Raw genomic sequence first — 25,091 nt, 5'->3', positions numbered from 1 at the left:
CTATGAGTTTGAAGGAGGTGACACAACTTTTTAATTTCATTACATTTTCTCAATTCAATGAAACAGTTATTATTAGCAAACCAATGTTTTTTTTTCATAGTTTTTGATCAGATTAAACGTAACCTGCCCTTCCTTCCACCCTCTAATTATTAATAGTCTGGCAATAAACAACTCCTTAAAATTGATGTTTCCTTGGCATTTTGAGCCCAGTAGCCCAGAGTTCTCCCCAATAGAGCTAATTATGTCTTTAAAGGGAAAGTGACCTTGGTTCTAGTAACCAGTATTATTATGGGTTTATTCCAAAAGTTCAACAGCGTTGGGCAGAACCATAAAATATGCAGAAAAGCTGCTTCATTTTTATGACAAGTTATACATTTGCTAAGGTCTATTTAATATAGCTGGATAATAATAATAAAGTATTTAAACTGCTTTGAATTCAATGGGAGTCATTTATCTTATCTCCGTTTGTTTTGGGTAGTTTTTGCCTGCCGTTTTTCTTCTGCTTCTTTATCAATCTCACTTTTTCCTTGTGTGAAATGGGGGATGTTTTTTAAAGATGTCTTTGAGAGACATTTGTTACAAATGTCTCAAAAATGTTGCACAAATGTCGTAAGTAACTTCTTTCCATTTTCTAAGTTTTCCTTAAATATGGTTTAGTCTGGAGTTTTTTGCGCCAAAAAATGTTGCAAATTTGAGACAATTTGAAATGATAAATGTCATTTGCGACATTTAGCACATCTGGAATAGAAGATAAATGTGTCTTTACTGACGAAAAACAAATATCAGGCGAACATTTCAAAATGTCCTCCAAAAGGCGCAAATATTGCAATGCGCCAAAAAAGTCTCAAAAAAGAGAGAAAAACAGGAAGAAAAATAAAGATAAATGACCCCCAATGAGTCTATGAGCATTATTAAAAGAATAGTAGAAATACTTTTGAGCACATTTTCCCAAAAGATTTATTTCTCTTAACCAAAATCCCCTTCCCACAGCACTAAACTTGTAGTCACCTTATCTTTTATAAGTCTATATATTAGTAAAGTTACATTTTTTAGTGATGTGAGTTTAGAAATAATTTAAATCTCCTCCGTGTTAACAAAGAATATATCCTTTATTTATATCTTGACCTTTTAGAGTGGAACCCTGGGTCATTGTTCTATTGATACAGTTACTTTAGGTATACATTTCTGCAGAACAACTTGTGATTTTCATTTGTTTATGTTTTTTTCACAGAAAAAGTTTGTGGCACCCTGTACATCATTGTAAATTATTATGATATATTTTTATGTGTAACCCTTTACCGCACCTGTTTGAGCCTTCATGACCAAGCTAGTTGTCTCTGGATCTGTCTTGAGGTCCCTGCATGCTGAATCGCATACACCCATACACCAGCCGCTTGCTGACATCATAGTGTGTACGCCGCCATTGGCACACACTATGGTGTCAGCAAGGGGCTGACGTCATGGTGTGTGCGACGCAGCATGTGGAGACCCACAGCCAGAGCTACAGAAGACAGAGGACGATCTGCAGGGGGAATCCGAAAGCGTCTTTGGGCTGGCTATTTTACCAGGGGGCAGGCACTGGCTATATACTAGGGGGCAGGGGCTGTCTAGCTATATACTGGGGGGCATGTGCTGGTTATATACTAGGGGGCAGGGGCTGGCTGCTATACTAGGAGGCTGCTGGGTATATACTAGGGGGCTTGCACTGGTTATATACTAGTGGGCTGCTGGCTATATACAAAGGGGCTTCTGGCTATATACTAAGGGGCAGGGACTGGCTACATACTAGGGTGCTGCTGGCTATACAAGGGGGCTGCTGACTATATACTTGGGGCTGCTGGCTATATACTGGGGGACATGGGCTGCTGGCTATAGGTTGGGGGACATGGGCTACTGGTTATATACTGGGGGAAGGGGTGGCTGGCTATTTCCTAGGCAGCATGGGCTGCTGGCTATATACTAGGGGGCATGTGCTGCTGGCTATATACTGGGTGGAGACTGTGACCAATGCATTTCCCACCTAAGGCCTATACTCTAGTCAATAGCTTTTCCCAGTTTTTTTAGTTAAAATTAGGTACCTTGTCTTATACTCAGGTCGGCTTATACTGGAGTATATCTGGAATGTATGAGGTCTTGTTTTTGGTGAAAAATGATGTTTTAAAGTTAATATACCATTACCTGTAACTAAAATTAAAATACTTTTTTAGGTGATCCCTGCATGTCAGGCTTAGTGAACACAAGAGAACATCAGTGGGCTCCATTGGTATGAAGATAAAAATGTTACATCTTTAAAAGGGAGATGCAAAATGATTTAAAGAAAAGGGTTTTCATGGTGTAACTTTAGCAAAGCAAGAAAACATATAAATAAATGTGATATTGTCTGAATCTAGATAGATTCACACTGTCAGAGGTGCAATGTACCTACTTGTATTATTTTTTAAATGTTCATATTGAAAGGTCTTGTTTGAATAAAACACTGAATTCAAAAAGAAATGTGTTGGCACTGTATGCACAGCTTTGTGATTTCTGTGATTGGCTTCAACTTTTAACTATACCGTACTAACAAAATGCCAGGTTTAAGAAAAAGACACATCTGCACCCCAAAATCCGTTTTGCATGGAATGTAAGCCCCAAACCTAACTTAAGACATTAAATAGACTCTAAATTTTACAAATGATATTCAAACTTTAGATAATTGTGTCACTAAATAAACTGCACAAGAGGTTAGACACCGAATAAGGACACATAGTCCTCTATATGACACGTGTGTCCTCTATAACACTGTTCATATGTGAACACGTGTCTGATGTTCTCTGGAAGAGGTCACATCAGTGCAGAGCAAACATCTCATCATTTTATTGTTGGCAATCCAACAGTCACTTCCAAAAAGTAAAGAACCCAATAATAAAATGCAAATACTAAGTGGAACAGTAAACAGTCACCAATCTTCTACTATGTGACACCTGGTGCCTGGAGGAGATTGACTTCCTTGGAGGAAAGTTTTTTTGCTTCTTGCATCAGTCTTCATTCATGATAGCAGGTGCTTAGTCTTTTCAGTCATACTAAATGGGTAGCTACAGAAATTGTGCCCGCTGCTTAATTAAAAGCAAAAAATGACCTTTTAAGCCAAGTTTATGTTAAATATGCCCCCACATAAAGTAGTGCATTATCCAAGATTTTGATTTCTCTGTGAGACCTTCTACTTCTAAAACTGTTAATATACAATTTCTCCTTTTGATATATGCATTACGCTGCATGTAGAGATGAGCGAACACACTCGTTCGAGCATTAGCGCACTCGAAACTGCTTGTTGCTCAGACGAGTATTTCGCCAGCTCGAGAAAATGGCATCTCCCGTCATTTGATTTTTGGCGGCCAGAAACAGAGCCAATCACAAGCCAGGAGACTCTGCACTCCACCCAGCATGACGTGCTACCCTTACACGTCGATAGCAGTGGTTGGCTGGCCTGATCAGGTGACCCTGGAATAGACTAGCCCCTGCCCGCGCTGCTCGCATCATTCTCTGTCTGGATGCCGTTAGGGAGAGAGCTGTTGCTGCCCTTGTTAGGGCTAGAATAGCGTTATATTTTATTTTTTTTTGTTTGCTTGTGGCTGGGCTTGCTGACACTAGTAGTGCAGCTAGTACCATATTGTGAGGAATTTGCAGGGAGACTTGGGAACGTTCTATTTAGCTCTTAGTGACACACATATCCATCTCAAACACCTAAGTGGGACAATTTATTAGGGGTTTGATTGAATTAGGCACAGTCTGACGATTTTTTTTTTTCTTCAAAACTTAATGTGACAGGCACACCACAAAATCCAGTTGTGTACTGTCAGTGTAGGTTAGAAACTAGGCATACAAGAACCCAACAGGCCTTCTTAGGGCTACAATAGCGTTATATATTTTATTTTTGGTTGATTTGCTTATGGCTGGCCTTGCTGGCACTAGTAGTGCAGCTAGTACCATATTGTGACGAATTTGCAGGGAGTCTTGCGAACGTTCTGTTTAGCTCTTAGTGACACACATATCCATCTCAAACACCTAAGTGGGACAATTTATTAGGGGTTTAATTGAATTAGGCACAGTCTGCTTTTTCTTTTCTTTTTTTTTTCAAAACTAAAAGTTATCAGGCACAGCACAAAATCCTGTTGTGTGCTGTCAGTGTAGGTTAGAAACTAGCCATAGCAATAGGATAGCATTGTTTTGTTAAAAAAACAAAAACACAAAAAAAATTTACAGTTTACACTTTAATTTTGTAAATGTTGAACCTGAGGGCTAGGGGTAGAGGACGAGGGCGTCCAACTACTGCAGGGGTCAGAGGCCGTGGTCCTGGGCTGGGTGAGACTCCACCTGCTGATGAGGGAGCAGGGGAACGCCGCAGAGCTACACTCCCTAGGTTCATGTCTCAAGTTACTGGGACTCGTGGTAGAGCACTGTTGAGGCCAGAACAGTGCGAACAGGTGATGTCGTGGATTGCGGAAAATGCTTCTAGCCATTTGTCCACCAGTCAGTCTTCCACACAGTCCACCCATGTCACCGAAATCAGCACTCCTCCAGCTCCTCCACCTCAGCCTCCTCCCCCCCAGTCTACCACCTCCCAGGAAAATTTGGCATTTGAACCGGCATACTCTGAGGAACTGTTTTCTGGACCCTTCCCAGAGTCACAAACCACTTGTCCGGTTGCTGCTGAGCTCTTTTCTGATGCCCAGGTTTTCCACCGGTCGCAGTCTGCCCGCTCACCGACTGTTGTGCGATGTGCCCACGAGGTGGATTTCAACATTAACCATGTTATCCAGAGATTACCAGCAGCGCAGAGCGATTGTAGACTGCCAGATGTCAACTTCCACCAGAACTGGTAGTCAGGTCAGTCAGCTTCCTCAATGAGGAGTGGACATGGATGTCTGATATCTGTCAGGTGCTGAGTAACTTTGAGGAATCAACACAGATGGTCAGTGGCGATGCCGCCATCATCAGCCTCACCATCCCGCTGCTTGGCCTGTTGAAAAACTCTCTGGTCAGCATGAAGTCGGAAGCTTTGCGCTCGTCACAAGAGACGGGGGAAGAAGATTCCCTTGTTGATAGCCAAAGCACCCTCAGGTCTGTTTCTCAGCGCATATCAGAGGAGGTGGAGGAGGATGAGGAGGAAGAGGAGGAGAATGTTGGCGAGACACAAGAGGGGACTATTGTTCAGTCCTTCACTGTTCAGCGTGTATGGGCAGAAGAAGAGGAGTTGGAGGAGGAGGAAATGGAGAGTCAGGCCAGTGAGGGGAGTGAATTCTTGCGAATTGGGTCTCTGGCGCATATGGCAGATTTCATGCTAGGCTGCCTATCCCGTGACCCTCATGTTCAAAGAATTTATTCCAGCACCAATTACTGGGTATTCACTCTCCTGGACCCACGGTACAAGCAAAATCTTTACACTCTCATCCCTGGAGAGGAAAGGAGTGTGAGAATGCATGAATACCAGCACGCCCTGGTGCACAAGCTGAAACAGTATTTCCCTTCTGACAGCGCTAGCGGCAGAGGGCGTAGTTCTGCGGGACAAGTAGCGAGGGAGAGTAGGCGAGCAGGCAGCTTGTCCAGCAATGGCAGGGGTACGCTTTACAAGGCCTTTGCCAGTTTTATGTCACCCCAGCAAGACACTGTCACCTGTCCCCAGTCTCGGCAGAGTAGGGCTGATCTTTACAGAAAGATGGTGAGGGAGTACGTAGCTGACCATACCATCGTCCTAAATGATCACACAGCTCCCTACAACTACTGGGTTTCAAAGCTGGACATGTGGCATGAACTGGCGCTGTACGCCTTGGAGGTTCTTGCCTGCCCTGCCGCTAGCGTGTTGTCTGAGCGGGTTTTCAGTGCAGCTGGTGGCATCATCACTGATAAGCGTACACGCCTGTCGACTGACAGGCTGACGCTTATCAAGATGAATAAAGCCTGGATTTCTCAGGATTTCCATTCTCCACCAGGTGAAGGAAGCTCAACCTGAATAATTTATGCACTCCTCCTCCTCATTTTCCTCCTTCTCCTCCTCTTTGTACACTAAAGCAGAGGAAACTGGCTATTTTTTGCCAGGGCCATGGCTCTAGCTATAGTACTCTATGTATTAAATTTTTCTGGAGGACCACCTACCTGGTCCTCTGGTTTGAAAACTTTTTTGGACTGCCACATACAGGCACTATCCAAATTTAATTGTCTCCATAGCAGCCTCCACACGTCGTCTTTATAGCTACCTCCACACGTTGTCTCCATTGCTACCTCCACACATCATCTCCATAGCTGCCTCCCAAAGTCGTCCATATATCTGCCTCCATACATCGTCCCCTTAGCAAAAGAGCTGTGTCAGGCAGAATTTTGGGTTGTTTTCATGGCTTCCACATCAAACTTGTTAACTTTGTCGCCACCCTGCTATGTTATCCACAAAATATACTGGCAAACTTTTATCATTTACCGATATTATTTCAGCGCTTCTTGCGCATCTGTTTACATTCCCCTCACCCGCCATAACCAAAACTTATAAGAACGCTACTACACTTGATCTTATACAAAAGGTTCTTAGAAGTGCTGTTTGTAGCCCCCGCCTGCTTTGAAAATTATAATTTTTTCAAAGTAAACGCTTCTGGCCCCCAGGCCCATTTTGGGTGGGGAGGAGCCGAGAGACAGGGGCTTGGACAGGTGAAAGCTCGCCTGGCAGCGGACCGCCAGCTCCATCCCATGATTAGGCAGCCTCAGAGGCATCCATGCATACTGCCCCTGCTGTTTCCTGTCCATTTAGCCTCCACGATCCTTCACAGCGTCCACCGATGTCTCCATGCGCAACTTTCAACTCTCTATACCCCAGACGCTGGAGCGTGAGAGGACATACAGCACATCATCCCCTTATCAAACAAGCTGTGTCAGGCAGAATTTTCAGGTGCTTCACCAGATACATAATGGAACTCGGCCCATCTGTCGCCGCCATGCGGGAGACCTGAAGTTTCAATCATAGCAGCGCAATATGGATGCCCCATACTGTCACTCTTAATCATGGAAGTCGTCTCCATGGCTGCCTCCACATGTCGTCCCCTTATCAAACGAGCTGTGTCAGGCTCATTTTTCGGGTGTTTCACCAGATACGTTATGGAACTTGGTCACTATGTCGCCACCATGCTGTGTTATCGACTAAATATACCGTCAACCTTTTGTTCACATAGGAAATCATTTCAGCGCTTCTTGCTCACCTCCTTTGGTTCCTCTATGCCACCCATTGGTTTGAAGCCTGAGTCCATTTAGGGTATGTCGCCATGCCACTCTCTAGCCTGCCGCTGCTGCCGCTGCCTCTGCATGCCGTCCCCTATAGTTTCAGGGTCAATTATTGGATGTTTTAGATGTTATCTAGCCTCATTCTGTCACTCTGTCATGGCCATGCTGTTGCCCATAATTTTGGCATAATGGTGCGATTAAGCAGCCTCAGAGGCATCCATGCATGCTGCCCCTGCTGTTTCCTGTCCATTTCCGTGGTATTTCCATCATTTTCTAAGGTTTCCAGGTGTTTGGCCAAGCTTCCCTGTGCAGACCCTTGGTCCCCTTGAAAAATGCTCGAGTCTCCCATTGACTTCAATGGGGCTCGTTATTCGAGACGAGCACTCGAGCATCAGGAAAAGTTTGTATTTTAGTGCTCGCTCATCTCTAGCTGCATGCTATTCTGAAATATAATATACATTTCCAGGTTATTATGGTGCAATTACAAATCTTTTTTGCAAAAAAATACAAAAGTAGAATAATCCCTTATCATTCCCTTAGCATTGATAAACCAGGGACAGTTACTTATAGATCCTCACACTGTGACTGTGGTAATCTTCTTATCATTGATGGCAGCTCTAATTGGTCTCTGTGAGCAGCAGGGTCTGAGCAGCAACCCAAAGTTCTGTAGATTGCGGTTTGTTCACCCCTGGTATTTTGGATTTCATCTTAGTTTGGGAATATGCTCTCATTTCAAGAAAATAGTCTAGAACTTTTAATAGATGTATATTGGTAAATTACTGAGGTTTACCCAAAAAAAACTGAGTAAAAGTGGTTAAAAACGATCTTTATTGGGTAAACATCACTAGGAAATTAAAATTTGCAAACGTTCTACCGGCTGCGCCCGGGAAATTGTCGTTACATTGCATTTCCCTATGCGGTTTTTTCCTTTTATTTTTATGTGGCTTTAACTCAAAATGTAAAAAAATGTAAGGCTCTGTTTTTCTCTGCCTTAATAAAAAAGCTCTGATTTTAAAAAAGGAGTGACAGAGACAGGTTGGATTTATATCTGTGAAATACAGTATTTTTGGTAATAACATTGTATTAGAGAATGTGTTTTTTTGTTATCCTGTATATGTTTAAGAATCTTGTCTTCATGGGAACACCCTTTTATATAGGATCCTGCTGCTGACATAATAGAGTGGCCAACCCCTTTAACTTTTAATTTGTGCTAAAAACATTCACCCAATTCAGACTTTTATAGTTTAAAATTAGGATATTAAAACCTTTCTCAAATGCATTTATCCTACACAAGTTTTCGATGAGGGAAAAATATGACAGATAGAAAACTAAAGGGTAAAATCTGCCTTATGTTTTATTAATGTTTACATTCAAAGCAGGATGTGAAATTTTGGCAAATGTTAAATGTTTTCTTAACTATGCTAATAAATGTGATTAAAATAATGGAGACATCAAAGCTGTAGGCATTTAGGATCATTTCCAATGTGGGCAGTGCCATCATGTGATCTTAGTGATGTCACCTCATTTTATCCCATAAAAGAAGAGCAGTGTCTTGTACCATTCACACCTTAATCTCAACAATCTCCAGAATGAAGATCATCATACTCTTTGCTCTGGCCGGTCTCAGCCTGGCTGTGGGTATGTAGATATAATACATTGTAATTTAGATGCTAATGTATTAATAGAATCTATAGATCATACATACAGTAAATGTATATTCAGCTGACTTGTGTCTTTTGTATTTTTTTCTTTTTGCATAGAAAGGTCATGTTATGATACATCAGGAAGTAAACCAACAAATGCTCAGTGCGTGGAATCTGCTGTAAACGTAAGTTTGAATAAATACTAATGTATTTCATCTTTTTATAACAAAATGGATATTTAGGCCTCAATGACCAGTATAAAATCTCAATATAAATAAAGGATTTTTACATCTAGACCCACAAAGCTGTTATTTTAAGGCCGTTTGTTCAAATGTCGGACAATAATTTTACCTTTAACTTTTTTGTGCAATTTTGCAGCCCATAGAAATGTTAACTGTAACTACAGCAGCAAAAAAGTAATAATAATAATAACCAAGGTCCAAAAATATTTATGTGACAGGGCAAAAGCAGATGCGGTCAAGGTAAAGCAGGCAAACATTACTAGAGGAAATCACAGGTTAATGTGCACATTACAAAGCTACTGGGGTCTAAACATAGACTTTCATCAGCTCAGCCTGTGCAAGTTTGCTATTAACTCTCTAATGACTTGTCCCGTTTTTGTTTCTGTGTTTTTGTTTATTGCTGCCCACCTTCAAAAATCCATATTTTACTTTAAATATCCATGTACAGAGCTGTGTGAGGGCTTGTTTTTATGTTAAACAATTGTACTTTCTAGTGGCTGGATAATAATATTCTATATCATTTAGTGAGAAAAAAAATATAAAAATGTGGAAACTAGTGAAAAAAAACACATTTGCACAATTTTCTTGTGTGCTCTGTATATTTATGTATTTTAATTTTTATTCCAAATTATACTTTCTTCATATTCCTTGGTTGGTACAGTCACAGGAAATCCAAGTTTATGTAACTGTTAATATGTTCCAATAGTTATCTTTTTGTACCAAAAAAAATTTTTTAGTTTTTCCATGTTCTATCACCAATGAATTTTTCATATTGCAGCATTTAGACAGGTCTCATTTCTTGCAGGACAAGATTATGTTTTTATTGTTGCCATTGTCCTTACTATACAACCTTTTAGTCACTTTGTTTGAGTTGCAAATTAGCAATAAAGTGGCGGTTCAGAGATTTGGCTGCTATTTTCTGGTACAGGCTTCACTGTTGGGTAGACACATTTTCTATTTTTAAAGAGCAGGATTTTGGGGGCACAGGGATATCTAACATTTTTATGATTTTACTTGTTTATTGTTTTATATGTGTTCTCCTGAAAGAAAGGGGGTTTGAATTTTTAGATTCCTGTAATTTTATTTAACAACTTTTCTTTTACTATTTGTCCCCCAAGCGTACATTAAACCTTAGGGTTTTGATCACTTCTACCATATACTGCAATACTGAAGTATATGACAGTTATATGACTGAGGTCTAAGTAACTGTCTCTGGCAGGTTATGGTCAGGATAAATGACAGACCTGGGACTCTAGCATTGACATAGTTGTCATAGTAACTGATGGCGACTCCCCCAATCTAAACCAAGGTTATGTAGTTCTGATCTACAGTGACTGATATATTTCTATTGTCTCTTCTTATCTAGCATGCTCCAGCTTTCACTGTAAATCCTGCAATTTTTATGTGTAGCTACAAAGGAAAGGTAAGTAAATTATATTTGCCAATATATAATATCAATAAACAATGTGTAAGTTAATTGTATAAGTGTACAAATATTTATTTTTCATAATTGTTTACCCACAGATGACACGAAATGAAGAGAAATTTACGGCAGCTACGAAAGAACTTATACTCATACTGGTAAGATATGACATTGCTATTGTTTAAGAACATGTGCTGCAAATATGTATATATATAGTCTTACAATTACACTAGATTACTTACATAGCGAGAGAGGGGAAACATTTGTCAAGTTCCAATGGACACTGATAGACATTTCTGCAGTAGAACCTTGTGGGGCAGATTTATCAAACTGTCTAAAAGTAAGAATGTTCTTAGTTGCCCATGGCAACCAATTACAGCTCCCCTTTAAAATATTCATGAGCACTGGTAAAATGAAAGCTGAACTGTTATTGGTTTTAAGAACCTTCTTACTTTTATACAGCTTGATAAATCTGCCCCTACGTTTCTAATGTTTTTGGTGGCTTATGCAGTGAAGCATCTCAATTATTGTTGCAGCACTGTATGTATTTCTTATCATTTGTAACCTTCAAAAGTATATTACTGCCGTTGCAGGATATAAGTAAGAAACGGCACTAAATTCTGTTGAAAAGATTTGTAGAGAAGTGTCTGGAAGTCCCATCTCAATCAGTAGTGTCATGATATTTATCAGCTACTGACAGGACAGGACCGACCATGGGATTCTATAGGATTAGGATGGTTTCCTATTTCCCATTATAGATGTTGTTTAGTGAATGTAATATCTCCCTGTTATAATTTATTAGGGTATAATTTTCTTACTAAAAGAAATTTACGATTATTAGTTAGAAACTTACTATATATCCAAGTGTAACAGTTCCAGTAATCCCTGACTAAACCAAATTTCATTGATTTGAATTGTTATTGTTGTATTTATCACAGTGCAGGATCATAGTGATACAAGATAAGGATGGTGATGACATTATACAATACCTGACACTGGAATAAAAAAGTGTCCTAAAAAAACTATTCTGAATCTTGTTCTGCATAGTTTACTTTTAGAACATGATAAATGATGTTATATGACATAGAACATATTGTTTGTAGCTGATGACCTAAATAAAAGGTTCTCTTTTCTTCTAATCTCTTACTAGGAATGGGCCGGTTGTGCTTTGGATGTAATTCTTAAAATTCGTGAAGATCAGACATTAGTAAGTAAACAACTGCATTAACACCTCATTCTAAATGAAGTGGAAAGTATGGATATGAATGGACAAGCTTCCACAGGAACCAAAAAATTGGAAAACCAACAGAACAGATATTAAATTGTCACGGGCACCCCCGCGATCCATACCACGGATCGCGGGTGCACCCGTGCCTCTCTCCGCTGCCCCGGTCCCGCTCCCGTGCACTCACCTCTCCTGGCTCCCGCTCCCGACCGGACTAGGTCCCGCGCGCGGCCCCGCTCCCTAGGGCGCGCGCACGGCAGTGTCTCCAATTTTAAAGGGCCAGCGCGCAGGTAATTGGTGCTGGTCACTTCCTGTTTTGTATTTAAACCTATGACTCCCTTCATTCCCTGCCGGATCTTTGTGTGTATTCCATGGTGAAAGCTCCCCTGCGATATACCTGCGTTCCTGTCTGCTTCTGCGTTCCTGTGGTTCCTGTGTTACCTGTGTCCCTCTGTGTTGCCGTGTTTCCTGAGTGTTTCCTGAGTTCCTCCGTGTTGCTGTGTTCCTGTGTCCCATGTGCCTGTCCTCCTGTTCCCTCCTGCCTGGACCTCCCGTTGCTGACCCCGGATTCGGACTTAACCCTGCATCTCTGCCGCCTGCCCTGCTCTTCTGCTTGGACCTGACCACGAGATTGTTCTCTGCTAAGGTACCTCGACCTCGGCTGCCACCGAGGGCTAGTCGCATCTGTGGAACGACCTGGTGGTATCCTGCCGCAGCAAGTCCATCCCGCTTTGCGGCGGGCTCTGGTGAAAACCAGGTGCCACTTAGACTCCGGTCCCAGGTGTTGGCTAGTACCATCTCCCGCGGTGGTCCAGAGGATCCACTGATCCTGACAGTAAGATCCGGCCATGGATCCCGCTGAGGTTCCGCTCCCTGAGTTGGCCGATATCACCACGCTTCTGGCCCGACAGTCCCAGCGGATCAACGTGCAAGGTCAGCTGCTCGACCAGATCACCGCCATGCTGCGACATCTCTGGACTTCTCAGTCGCATCCGCCACAGCAGGAATCAGCAGCTCCTTCCGTTTCTTCTGTTGGCTTGCCTCCCGCTGAACCCAGGTTGCGACTTTCCTTACCGTCTAAATATGACGGGGATCCCAAACTGTGCAGAGGCTTCATCACCCAGTGCACCCTGCATATTGAATTTATGCCGTCGCAGTTTTTCTCTGAGCGGTCCAAGGTGGCGTTTATTATCAGCCTTCTGTCTATATTGTGCCTCACCTGGACAACTTCTCAAGACGTGTCCTATTCGTCCCCAGCGTCCGGGAGGACGTTCTCACCTTGGATTTATAGGGGAGTCGTCCCTAGGTGAGAGAGAGGCTTCTCCAAGATTGAACATTCTTGTATTGCTCGGCTCTCGTTCTGAGGATCTGATCCAGGTTTCTGCGTTCCTGGATTCAGGCTCTACAGCGAACTTTGTGGATGCTGCCCTGGTCTCTCAGCATCACTTCCCGGTGGTTCGTCTTGAAAAGCCTTTGTCTATCGCCTCTGTCAGCGGCCAGATTCTCTCTGTACCCATCTGGTTCCGCACTGAACCTCTACTCCTTCAAGTTGGTGCTCTACACAAAGAGAGACTTTCTTTGTTTGTGCTACCCCACTGCACTTCTGCTCTCCTACTGGTTCTCCCTTGGTTGCAGCATCACGCCCCTGTACTGGACTGGTCCTCCGGGCAAATCCTCCGTTGGGGACCGAACTGTGCTTCACTCTGTATGCAGATTCCTCGTCCGCTGCCGGTTAGGACTTCGACTCTGTCTCCCAAGTCTCTGGAGGGTCTGCCAGCTTGTTATCAGGACTTTTCTGATGTTTTCTCCAAGAAGCAGGCAGAGATTCTGCCACCACATCGCCCCTATGATTGTCCTGTGGATCTTCTTCCAGGCGCCACTCCTCCCAGAGGTCGTGTCTATCCTCTTTCTGTACCTGAGACTATAGCCATGTCCGACTACATCAAAGAGAATCTGCAGAAGGGTTTCATACGCAAGTCCTCCTCTCCGGCTGGCGCAGGTTTCTTCTTCGTTACCAAAAAGGACGGCTCCCTACGTCCCTGTATAGATTATCGTGGACCGTTGATTACAGAACTCTTTGATCGCCTGCGTGGTTCCAAGGTGTTCTCCAAGCTGGACCTCCGTGGTGCTTACAATCTCACCCGGATCCGCAAAGGTGACGAGTGGAAGACGGCCTTTAACACCCGTGACGGGCACTTTGAGTATTTAGTGATGACCTTTGGACTGTGTAATGCCCCTGCTGTTTTTCAGGAGTTTGTGAACGACATTTTTCGGGACCTTTTTTATACATGTGTCGTGGTCTACTTAGATGACATCTTAGTGTTCTCTCCAGACCTTGAGTCCCACCAGGCACACGTACGACAAGTTCTAGGTCGACTTCGTGCCAATCACCTCTACGCCAAGTTAGAAAAATGCCTGTTTCACCAGCACTGCCTTCCTTTCCTCGGTTACATAATTTCCGACAGAGGCCTCCGGATGGACCCCGCAAAACTGTCTGCAGTTCTTCAGTGGCCACGTCCAGAGGGTCTCCGAGCCTCCTGGGGTTTGCGAACTATTACCGACAGTTTATTCCCCATTTCTCCACTCTGGTGTCTCCCATCGTGGTACTCACCAAGAAGGGTGCCAATCCACGTGTCTGGTCTCCGGCTGCTGAAATGGCCTTCTCCGAGCTGAAGTCCGCTTTTGCCATGGCTCCCGTGCTCACTAGGCCAGATACGAACAAACCCTTTCTTCTGGAGGTGGACGCATCCTCCGTAGGAGCTGGAGCGGTGCTCACTCAGAAAGGGCCCAAGGGCCGAACTTTGACTTGTGGTTTCTTTTCCAAGACTTTTTCCCCGGCTGAGAGAAATTATTCTATTGGAGACAGAGAACTGTTGGCCATCAAACTTGCTCTTGAAGAATGGCGGTATCTTCTGGAGGGTGTTCTCCATCCCGTTTGTGTGTACACTGACCACAAGAATTTACTGTACCTCCAGACAGCCCAGCCCCTGAATCCCAGGCAAGCCCGGTGGTCATTGTTCTTCTCTCGCTTTGACCTGCTGATTCATTTTCGTCCGGCAGACAAGAATGTCAAGGCTGATGCTCTGTCCCGTTCTTCTGATGTTGTTGGAGATGAACCAGCTCCTCGGCACATAATTTCTCCTGACCAGCTTGTTGTTGCAGCTCCGGTGGACCTTCGGCAGCTACCTCCTGGCAAGACGTATGTTAGACCTGCTCTCCGGAAGAGGATTCTGTCTTGGGGACATTCTTCTCGTCTGGCTGGGCACCCTGGGGTGCAACGCTCCGTGGCCCTCATCTCCCGCTACTACTGGTGGCCTGACCTGGTCAAAGATGTTCGGGAGTTTGTGGGATCCTGCTCCTCCTGTGCCCACAATAAAGCCTCTCGTCTCAAACCGGCTGGACTGTTACTCCCGTTGCCGATACCCAGTCGCCTGTGGTCTCACGTGGCAATGGACTTTGTTACCGATCTGCCTGTCTCCTCAGGCAATACTGTCATCTGGGTGGTGACGGACCGGTTTTCCAAAATGTCCCATTTTGTTCCCCTTCCAGGTCTTCCGTCTTCACCACAGCTTGCCAGTTTGTTCTTCAAACATATCTTCCGGCTGCATGGTCTTCCGCTTCACATTGTGTCCGATCGAGGAGTCCAGTTTGTGTCAAAGTTCTGGCGTTCTTTATGTAACCAGCTGCAGGTCAGCCTTGACTTTTCTTCTGCTTACCACCCTCAGTCGAATGGTCAAGTAGAGAGAGTGAACCAGACATTGGGCTGCTACCTGCGCCACTTCGTCTCAGCCCGTCAAGACAACTGGACTGACCTTCTACCTTGGGCTGAGTTCTCTTACAATTCCCTGGACTCGGGATCTACTGGTTCGGCTCCGTTCTTTGTGGTCTATGGACGCATTCCTCGCCCTCCTCTCCCGCTGTCTACTCCCTCTGTTGTCCCTGCGGTGGAGGATCTGGTGCAGGATCTCAAGGCTGTTTGGGACCAGACCCGCCAGTCCCTTCTGCGAGCTACAGACCGTACCAAGACCCAGGCTGATAAAAGACGTCGAGCTCCTCCTGTCTTCTCACCTGGTGACAAAGTATGGCTATCCTGCAGATACGTCCGGCTTAAGATACCCAGCTATGAACTTGGGCCCCGGTTCCTTGGTCCCTTTGAGGTAATCAAGCGCATCAATCAAGTGGCCTACAAACTCCGCCTTCCTCCATCAATGCGCATCCCGAACTCCTTCCATATGTCCCACCTGAAGCCAGTCGTCTTGAACCGCTTCTCCCAGCAATCCCCTCCTCCGGCCCCTGAGGCTGATTCTCCAGATGTTTATGAAGTCAAGGAGGTTCTGGACATGAAGTTCGTGAGGGGTAAGCGGTTCTTCCTTGTAGACTATAAGGGGTTCAGGCCTGAGGAGAGATCCTGGGAGCCTGAAGAGAATATTTTTGATCGGACTCTCCTCCAGAGGTTTCTTGGGACCAAGAAGAAGAGGAGGAGGCCGAAGGGGGGGGGGGTACTGTCACGGGCACCCCCGCGATCCATACCACGGATCGCGGGTGCACCCGTGCCTCTCTCTGCTGTCCCGCTCCCGTGCACTCACCTCTCCTGGCTCCCGCTCCCGTCCGGACTAGGTCTCGCGCGCGGCCCCGCTCCCTAGGGCGCGCGCGCGGCAGTGTCTCCAATTTTAAAGGGCCAGCGCGCAGGTAATTGGTGCTGGTCACTTCCTGTTTTGTATTTAAACCTATGACTCCCATCATTCCCTGCCAGATCTTTGTGTGTATTCCATGGTGAAAGCTCCCCTGCGATATACCTGCGTTCCTGTCTGCTTCTGCGTTCCTGTGGTTCCTGTGTTACCTGTGTCCCTCTGTGTTGCTGTGTTTCCTGAGTTCCTCCGTGTTGCTGTGTTCCTGTGTCCCGTGTGCCTGTCCTCCTGTTCCCTCCTGCCTGGACCTCCCGTTGCTGACCCCGGATTCGGACTTGACCTTGCATCTCTGCCGCCTGCCCTGATCTTCTGCTTGGACCTGACCACGAGATTGTTCTCCACTAAGGTACCTCGACCTCGGCTGCCACCGAGGGCTAGTCGCATCTGTGGAACGACCTGGTGGTATCCTGCTGCAGCAAGTCTATCCCACTTTGCGGCGGGCTCTGGTGAAAACCAGGTGCCACTTAGACTCCGGTCCCAGGTGTTGGCTAGTACCATCTCCCGCGGTGGTCCAGGGGGTCCACTGATCCTGACATAAATGAGGTCAATTGCCATCAAAGCATTAAGAATGAAGAATTGGTGTACAGGCCTGACATCTGCTCCAACTACTTATATATATATGGCTGTGGGAGATGTTGCTTACAACTTCAACACTTTCTGCATTATTAGAACACAGACTATAGGGAAGGGGCCATAATAGTCAATGGTGGGTCCCCATTAGGACATTCTGGGTGCATCACCACCCAAACCACCTATCAATTCTACAGCCTAATGTTTCCTAGAAGTGGCTTGTACCTGCACCCCCTGCATGGTAGCAGGCCAAGTTGCTAGAAGAAAGGAAGGACTTGGGAGTCACTACTCTTTACACCCATACACTAAGGAAAGGGGAGGAGCAGGAGGAGCAGGCCTGAGACACTTTTGCTCCTCTGCTGTGCTCTGGCTGAGGGCCAAAAATTCAGACCAGCGCCCCTCCTATCATCCACTTCCTGGCCTTTTGGAAAGTGAGCTGGATGAAGGGAAGTGCAAGGTCTGCTTCTGCCGTACCTGGCTATCATTTATTCCCCTATATCCATTGTTGACCCCTCAGGAGCAGCAGAAGAGAAGCATTTGTGCATTTCTTCATTAGTACAGGCTCACACACATTGGGGCAGATTTACTTACCCGGTCCATTCGTGATCCAGCGGCGCTTTCTCTGCGTTGGATTCGGGTCTTCCGGCGATTCACTAAGGCAGTTTCTCTGACGTCCACCAGGTGTCGCTGCTGCGCTGAATGCACTGGAGTTCACCAAGCCGGGCCAAGTGAAGGTAAGCGCGTGTGGATCAACACTTTTTTTTTTCAAAATGCGGCGGTTTCTCCGAATGCATCGTGTTTTTGTTCGGCCACCCCCCCCCCCCCATTTCCGTCGTGTGCATGCCGGCACCAATGCGCCACAATCCGATCGCGTGTGCCAAAAACCCGGGGCAATTAAGGGAAAATCGGCACAAATCGGAAATATTCGGGTAACACGTCGGGAAAACGCGAATCGGGCCCTTTGTAAATGACCCCCATTGTAGTCAGAGCAGGGAGGGAGGAGGAGGGAGCATGAAGACACAGGAGAATACAGAGTTCTTCCCTGTGCTTCCTGCTCTATCACTGTAAATTGATCCTATTATTCTTCTGGGATGTGACAATTGGGATAAATGATCCCTTCTTTCTGGATTACCCATCCACTTATCTTCATAGAAAATGTAAGTGGCTGCTTATGTTACATGTTTATATACAGTCACACAGACGATTTAAAATGTACATTTAATATATTTTACCTTTTAATTTAAGCTTCGGAGGATATACTTCTATGAAATTTAAAAGTAATGAATAAAACCATGTTTCTACTGTGTAAAATAGTTAAATGTATTTCCCCTACAGAAGGAAGCGTCAGCAGCAGCTGGAAAGACTCTGGAGGATGTGGCTCGTGAATTGTTCGAATTGCTTGTAAGTTTTTCCTTTAAATGTGATTGCACAGCACGGCCCTTACTGGGGGATTCAGATATAGAATTTGTATTTCTATGGAATGTAAACTATGAAGGTGGATACATTTTATAGTTTTCCACAATGTTGATCAGTGTGGAATTAGATCAATTGATAGCTACAAAAACTTCCAAAATAATAAGATATATAGTTTTTCATATTTTTACACTTGCCTGTAAATAAATTCTTATTAGATCCAGATTAATTCATAGATTGATAGAATTGTATTGGAAAACGGCACAATCAAGGTTACAGTTACATAAATATAACCTTGGTGTAGTCCTCGCCCTACCTACAAGACTCCATTCACATTTCAAGCAATCAGACTTTTTGACTGCTTTCCCATTTTTTTGATGGATTAATTTTTGACAGATGCATCTTTCATATCCTTAAAGTCAGTGGTAAAAACTGAAAGCAGCTTTCTGATAGGAGACTGTTTTGTAATCTGAAAGTAAAGCACATGAGGCAGAGATACAAATGAAAGAGTTTAGTTTTCATTAAAAAATAGATCATTCAAGTCCTGAAGTTTTCCAAAAATGTGAACAAACGCTGAAACATCTGATGGCCTTAGGACTGGTTTTACTGGTGTGTGGGTGGCAGTCTGCCAAAACGCTTTAGGATAAAAGGGAACAGCAGCGAATTATGCTGAAACTCAACCTGCACACGACATATTCCCTGATCATTAGTCAGACCGCTCCAGGATATGTCAGATTGCAGGTAGGTTTCTCTGGTATCGCTGTAACTTGCTGGCGTTATGGAATAGGTTGCTTGTCATAAGATAATACAAAAGGTTCAAAAGCTACTACCAGCCTGTTATCCAGGACAGTGACAGGAGGACAGGAGATTGTTCCACTCTCTGTTTGGTATAATGCTGAACTTCCAGAGTATAAGATGACATCAATGTGATCCGGGCACCGTCCTGTATATTGTGTTGGTGGAGGTTTCTGAGCATCAATCTCATGGCTGGGTCAGCACAATGGTGTCACCTTAAAAGTAGTAAAAGTAGCAGCACCGAGGTATTTATTCAGACCATCTGCTTTGATTTTCCAATACTTTTTTGTTCCAACCTGGATTTTATTGGGAATTTCACAATACTGGAAGAGGCTATAGCTGATATCTACCTGACCAGATGTAATTCTGTCCCCAAGACTTGTCCCCAAAACCTTTTAAGTTTCCAATAAATCTTGTAAAAGTTCTTAAAATACTTCCAGAAAAAAATACTGATACTTCCTATTATTATTTCTATGTAATATATATTTTTAAGACCAGGTATAATAACAGACTTACAACTTTTCTATGTAGAAAATGTAAATATAGAAAATCCTCATCATCATCATTGTATTTTTCCAGGACACACTACATCTAAGTGAAGGTGCAACACAAATACTATGTGCGCTGGTAAGTTTACCATTATGTGTTATAGCTCTCTCAGAGATTTATTTACACCATATTGTATGGCAGCTTAAAGTGTAAGAGACTGTGTAACCATTTAATTATTTGAATGATTATCTCTTTTTAATATGACAGTGGTGTTTAATATTATTATGAAATTTATTCTAATAATCTCTCTGGTAATGTGACACATATGGACATTTATTAACAGAACAAATGATTATATCTGCAGAATTCACGATTTCTGATAAAATTATTTATATTTATAATTACAGGCAGATGATGCTTTGCTATCAACCTGTATGGCAAAGGCCCTGACGGTATCACCAATTTATACTTACATATTTGTAGATAGAAAATGAAATAAGGTCTAAAAGGTTTATTCAATTAACATTATTAATGGGAAAGTTTAGTAGAAATAAATGTAATCAGATTATCTATTGTAATTCTCTACTCTTTGAATACACACACATAAACACTAATGTTATATATATGGAGGGGGAGCAGTGGATCAGTCGTGTTATTATTACAGTAACTTACACATATCACACAGAATTATCTTTTTTGTAGATTGATGGATATTATGTAAAATTGGACTGAAATAAATCCCTAGATCACATGACTTTTATAGCAACTACAACTTACTTGTATATTCTTTATTTTAGAATAATGTCTCTCCATTGCTCGACATCTTAAAGGCCTTCCTTTGTGAGGTAAAAATATAAATTTTAATGTAATGATAAAAAAAAAACTGTTTTAAAAGTTTGGCTTTGGTCAGACTTTGGTCAGACTTGGTTTATCTAGATATAAAAGTCTTATAGTCACAGCCTGGATATCTACAGAAATGTTACTTGTGGGTATAGAACGCTCAGGAGTAGGAAGTTCTTATAGAAGTCGGATATTCACAGCCATTTGGGGATGAGGCCACTAATGGGAGGATGGAATCAGTGTGACACATGGAAAGGTTCTTTCTTCCTCTTTTCTGTGAATACGGAATCCCATGGAGTGAGTGATGGGCGGACAGGCGCTTGTTCGGTGAAAGATACCGGACAATCTGGTTCCAATTGAAGAGCTTTATTCTTGCGACGCGTTTCAGCCCCAGTACGGGGCTGAAACGCGTCGCAAGAATAAAGCTCTTCAATTGGAACCAGATTGTCCGGTATCTTTCACCGAACGAGCGCCTGTCCGCCCATCACTCACTCCACGGGATTCCGTATTCTATATTCACTCGACGAAGTGGCTCCCTGGGTACACTCGACACAAGTCTAAAGGCTGGACGGGCTGCCATTATCATCTTCAATACTTAAGGCTCACATCTCATCTGAAACCAGGTGAGAGTCAGTATTTTACCATTGCATGTTTATATTGTCATCGTAAGATATCACACTAGGGTAGCGCCCTTCTTTTGTGCTTGTCCCTCCGGTGTTTTAACACGCAAGAACTTTGCGGTTAACACCACATCCCAGGTTTACTATCATTCCTCTTTTCTGTGGAAGTGACAGATCTGATCCCCCTGCACTGGTTTTCTCTTTAATAACTAAAAGATATCAAATATTTATATGATTGCATTTATTAGTGGTAAAAAACATGTAATTTTAATGTACTGCTGAGAGCTTAATTCAATCAGAATTATTACTTTGTGAACTTTACAGATGTTTTACAGGGACTAGGTCTTGGTAATTATACATGATTCTATAGTATGTGTGATGTGGGAAGGACTGGTTTGTTGAAAGGTTATATATATTTTAAGGCCAAAATAAACAGTTTGTCGTGAACAACCAATTGTCACAGACACCACCACATTCTGGCTGCTGAGACCCCCAGGCTATCTGCTTTGGAAGTTGTTAGAGGGGGTTTTCTATCCATTGTATGTAGGGCATATACAGAGGAAATGTCATAAATACATCATTGGAGCTTATTGTCCCCTTCCTGCGGCCGGGCTGATCGGAGAGCTTTCACCACATTTGCCTTCTCTCACCATTCAGGCAGCGCTGAAAATAACTCTGCTGTTTTTGTTGCTCCAATAGACTTGAATAGAGAGTGGCCACATATATATGGCAAACCTATATACTTTGTTCCTTATGCATGCCGAACTATACAGCTGTGCCAAGGGGGTCAAGGACCCGCATCTGTGGATAGGTCATGAATACACAAGATTGGAAAATCCCTTTAACTTATTAGAGATTATAGAAAATTCCCATGTAACTTGCTGCGTTTGCTTTCTAGGGAGATCGAAATGCAGTAACTGCAAAAGACGTTGTGCAGCTCTTGGTAAGTTTTAAAACTTCTAATTCACTGTAATGAGTAGAGACACAAATCGGATGTGTCCATATACAGACACTAATTCATGTAGATACTGATCTCAGTGGAAATAGAATAGTCAGATACCTTTACACATACAAGAACCATCTCTGCCTATGTGCTTTATACATGTGAATCTTATTCTTATCATTCTGTACACCAAAACTTACTACAGAAAATCCAATGATAAATATCCCCTGTATAGCTCTGAAGGATAGAACAGGCTGCTACATCCACTACTATGGGCTTCCAAGGGACACAAACCCTTCATCATTAAGAAAAAAAAAAATCTTAACTCACCTTCACCTTCTTCTCCCCCGCCCTGCGGCTCCATTTTCTCCTCTTTCTGCCTGGGCACATACGCTATGATGCGGAGGTGTCATTAATCGTGTGGGGGAAATCTGTGCTGTGGACATTTATGTAAAGGGGGTATCTGTTGTGGAAATTTTATTAAAGGTGGGCATCTACTGTGAACATTTATGTAAAGGGGAATCTGCTGTAGATACTTATGTATAAGAGAGCTCTGTTGTGGACATTACATCAAAGGGGGGCTTTACTGCTGATATTTCATTAATGTGGAGCTCTGTTGTGGACATTTCATTATAGGTAGCATTTGCTGTGGAATTTCATTAAATTTCCTATTCTAGGGCTTATTCTTGAGTCAATACCTTTTTTTTTGTAAAATTGGGAGCCTTGGCTTATATGCAGTCTTGGATATCTGGTTGCGATGGTTTCATGCAGTTATGGAATGAGATTGGCTTTACTTAAAAGATGGGTTTTAAGTGCTTGTTTGAAGATTATCATGAAATTACTTTTAGGAACAGTACAAGATTAACCATATAGATGAGTACCTAAGTCCTAACATCTGGGCACATGTTAGTTTAGGTAATGAGGGGCCCTAGTCTTGTGAACAGCCCAGGGCCCATGGAACCCTTAATCCTCCACTTATATCTAGCATTGGTTGAACTCAATTAAACATAAACCCCTATTGGTGGCTCCAGTAAAATGATATGAATGTATGTTGAGATGTGTATGAAGGAAATGAAACCCTGGACAACCTTCTCGCCCAGGCCCATACCAGCTGCATGTTCTGCCTTCATGCTTTCTCAAACTCTGTCATCAATAATCCTTCATTTTTCCAGATATGACACTTACATCATACAATAGAACTGCTATATAATGCACAGTTATTGGAATCAAGTAGGAGAGAGAAAGCTATTGTTAGGATCAGTGGATCCTCTGGACCACCGCGGGAGATGTAACTAGCCAACACCCGGAACCGGAGCCTAGCGGCACCTGGTATTCACCAGAGCCCGCCGCAAAGCGGGTTCGACTTGCTGCGGCAGGATACCACTAGGTCGTTCCCAGGTGTGACTAGCCCACGGTGGCAGCCGAGGTCGAGGTACCTTAGCGGATGACAATCTCGTAGACAGGTCCAGGCACAGGGTCAGGGCAGGCGGCAGAGATGCAACGTCAGGTCCAAGTCCGGGGTCAGCAACAGGAGGTCCAGGCAGGTGGGAACGGGAACACAGGCACACGGAACACAGCAACACGGAGGAACTCAGGTAACACGGCAACACAGGACTCAGGAGCGGGAACACACAGGAATACACAGGAATACGCAGGAATACACAGGAACGCAGGAATACTCGCTTGGAAGCTTTCTCTAAGGCTATGAGGCACAGAGATCCGGCAGGGGACACAGGAAGAGGCAGGATTCTTAAAGGTGAGGTTCAGCCAGTGCACCAATTAGCGGTGCGCTGGCCCTTTAAATTTTCGGCAGGAGCCGCGCGCACGCCCTAGGAGGCGGGGTCGCGCGCGCACAGCAGTCCGGGGAAGAGCAGGAGCCGGGAGAGGTGAGTGCAGAGACCGGCCTGCAGCGGGGGCAAACGGGGGTGCACGGATGCGCCCGCGATCCGAGACAGGGATCGCGGGAGCACCCGTGACAGCTATGGGTAGTTGTAGTTATTTCTTTACACTTGAAAACCTGAATCACAAGATCAAAATTGTTAGGCAAACTTTTGGAAAAAATGCCATGGATAACTAGATCAGTGACATCATTTTTAGCTATATAGACTATATTCCTAGGTGACCACTGGCTGATTATTGCTGTCGTATTATTAAGTTGCTTCTATCGCTTCTAATACAAGAAGGTAACACAAGTTTTATTTTCTTTATTTCTCATTAGAGAAACGCTGCTTGCTTTGGGGACGATGCACTTGGCACTGGTGATACAGTGGTAAGAAATCTTGCTCTTATTAGTATATCTTAAAATCATTCCATTAGTCCAAATTATTCAGTTGATTCTTTGTGATAATGTGGGCTTGGTGTTCATACACTATAACAAAGCAGAAGAACAGAATCCTCAAAGGGAGATGTAAAGGTCGCCCAAAACTGTAACATGTGGATATTTTCATATACAACGTCTACACAAAGTGTTAGTTTCCTCAGTACAATAAAGAAAGGTTTCTACAGTCTGATAAAGATAATACAATAAGATCACTTGTATAACTAACACATTTACATGACAAATGTATTACAGGAAGAATTAGTCACAAAGCCTGGAGAAAGTCTAGAAGGTTTAGTGCAGAAGGTACTTGATCTACTTCAGGTAAGTTTCTTTTTAGATTTTGAAAATATTTGTGTAATTATTGTATTGTTATAGTCTAATAAGATATAATTATAACCCCCCATCTGTCAAATACTGGTGAGAATCACAAATCTACAACATTTATAGTTATAGTACATGTTATTATTTATTCATTTCTCTGTTCATTTCACAAATCCCAACTGATTTAGAAGGAAGGTAGGAAGAATCTACTTTTGAGTAATGCGGGCAATTTGAAAGCAGGAAAAGTTCTATAGGACAGCAAAGCACTTTGAGATAAATGTACAGAATAGATAATACTGGTGTACAGATCTAAGAAT

The 25,091-nt window shown here is 43.4% G+C and overlaps 1 protein-coding gene across 3 annotated transcripts in view; it reads left to right on the top strand.

Moving 5' to 3' along the window:
* LOC140105169 (ranaspumin-like) overlaps positions 1-25,091 on the top strand; it is a 42,915-nt gene that overhangs the window by 14,842 nt on the left and 2,982 nt on the right. Inside the window, exons 1-12 of one of the 3 annotated variants that reach the window (XM_072129112.1) lie at positions 8,710-8,880; positions 9,003-9,070; positions 10,494-10,550; positions 10,652-10,708; positions 11,701-11,757; positions 18,369-18,434; positions 19,821-19,868; positions 20,138-20,182; positions 20,528-20,575; positions 22,089-22,133; positions 24,352-24,402; positions 24,706-24,774. In XM_072129112.1, the coding sequence (XP_071985213.1) occupies positions 8,832-8,880; positions 9,003-9,070; positions 10,494-10,550; positions 10,652-10,708; positions 11,701-11,757; positions 18,369-18,434; positions 19,821-19,868; positions 20,138-20,182; positions 20,528-20,575; positions 22,089-22,133; positions 24,352-24,402; positions 24,706-24,774 (660 nt within the window). In that variant the 5' untranslated portion in view covers positions 8,710-8,831. Of the gene's footprint in view, positions 1-8,709; positions 8,881-9,002; positions 9,071-10,493; positions 10,551-10,651; positions 10,709-11,700; positions 11,758-18,368; positions 18,435-19,820; positions 19,869-20,137; positions 20,183-20,527; positions 20,576-22,088; positions 22,134-24,351; positions 24,403-24,705; positions 24,775-25,091 lie in introns of those variants that run through there. The other 2 variants (XM_072129113.1, XM_072129114.1) reach the window with 2 other exon arrangements.

The sequence above is a fragment of the Engystomops pustulosus genome, chromosome 10 (assembly GCF_040894005.1).
Source record: "Engystomops pustulosus chromosome 10, aEngPut4.maternal, whole genome shotgun sequence".
Lineage (NCBI taxonomy): Eukaryota > Metazoa > Chordata > Amphibia > Anura > Leptodactylidae > Engystomops > Engystomops pustulosus.
The sequence above is the reverse complement of the archived record's forward strand: the minus strand, read 5'-3'. Positions and strand labels throughout refer to the sequence as shown.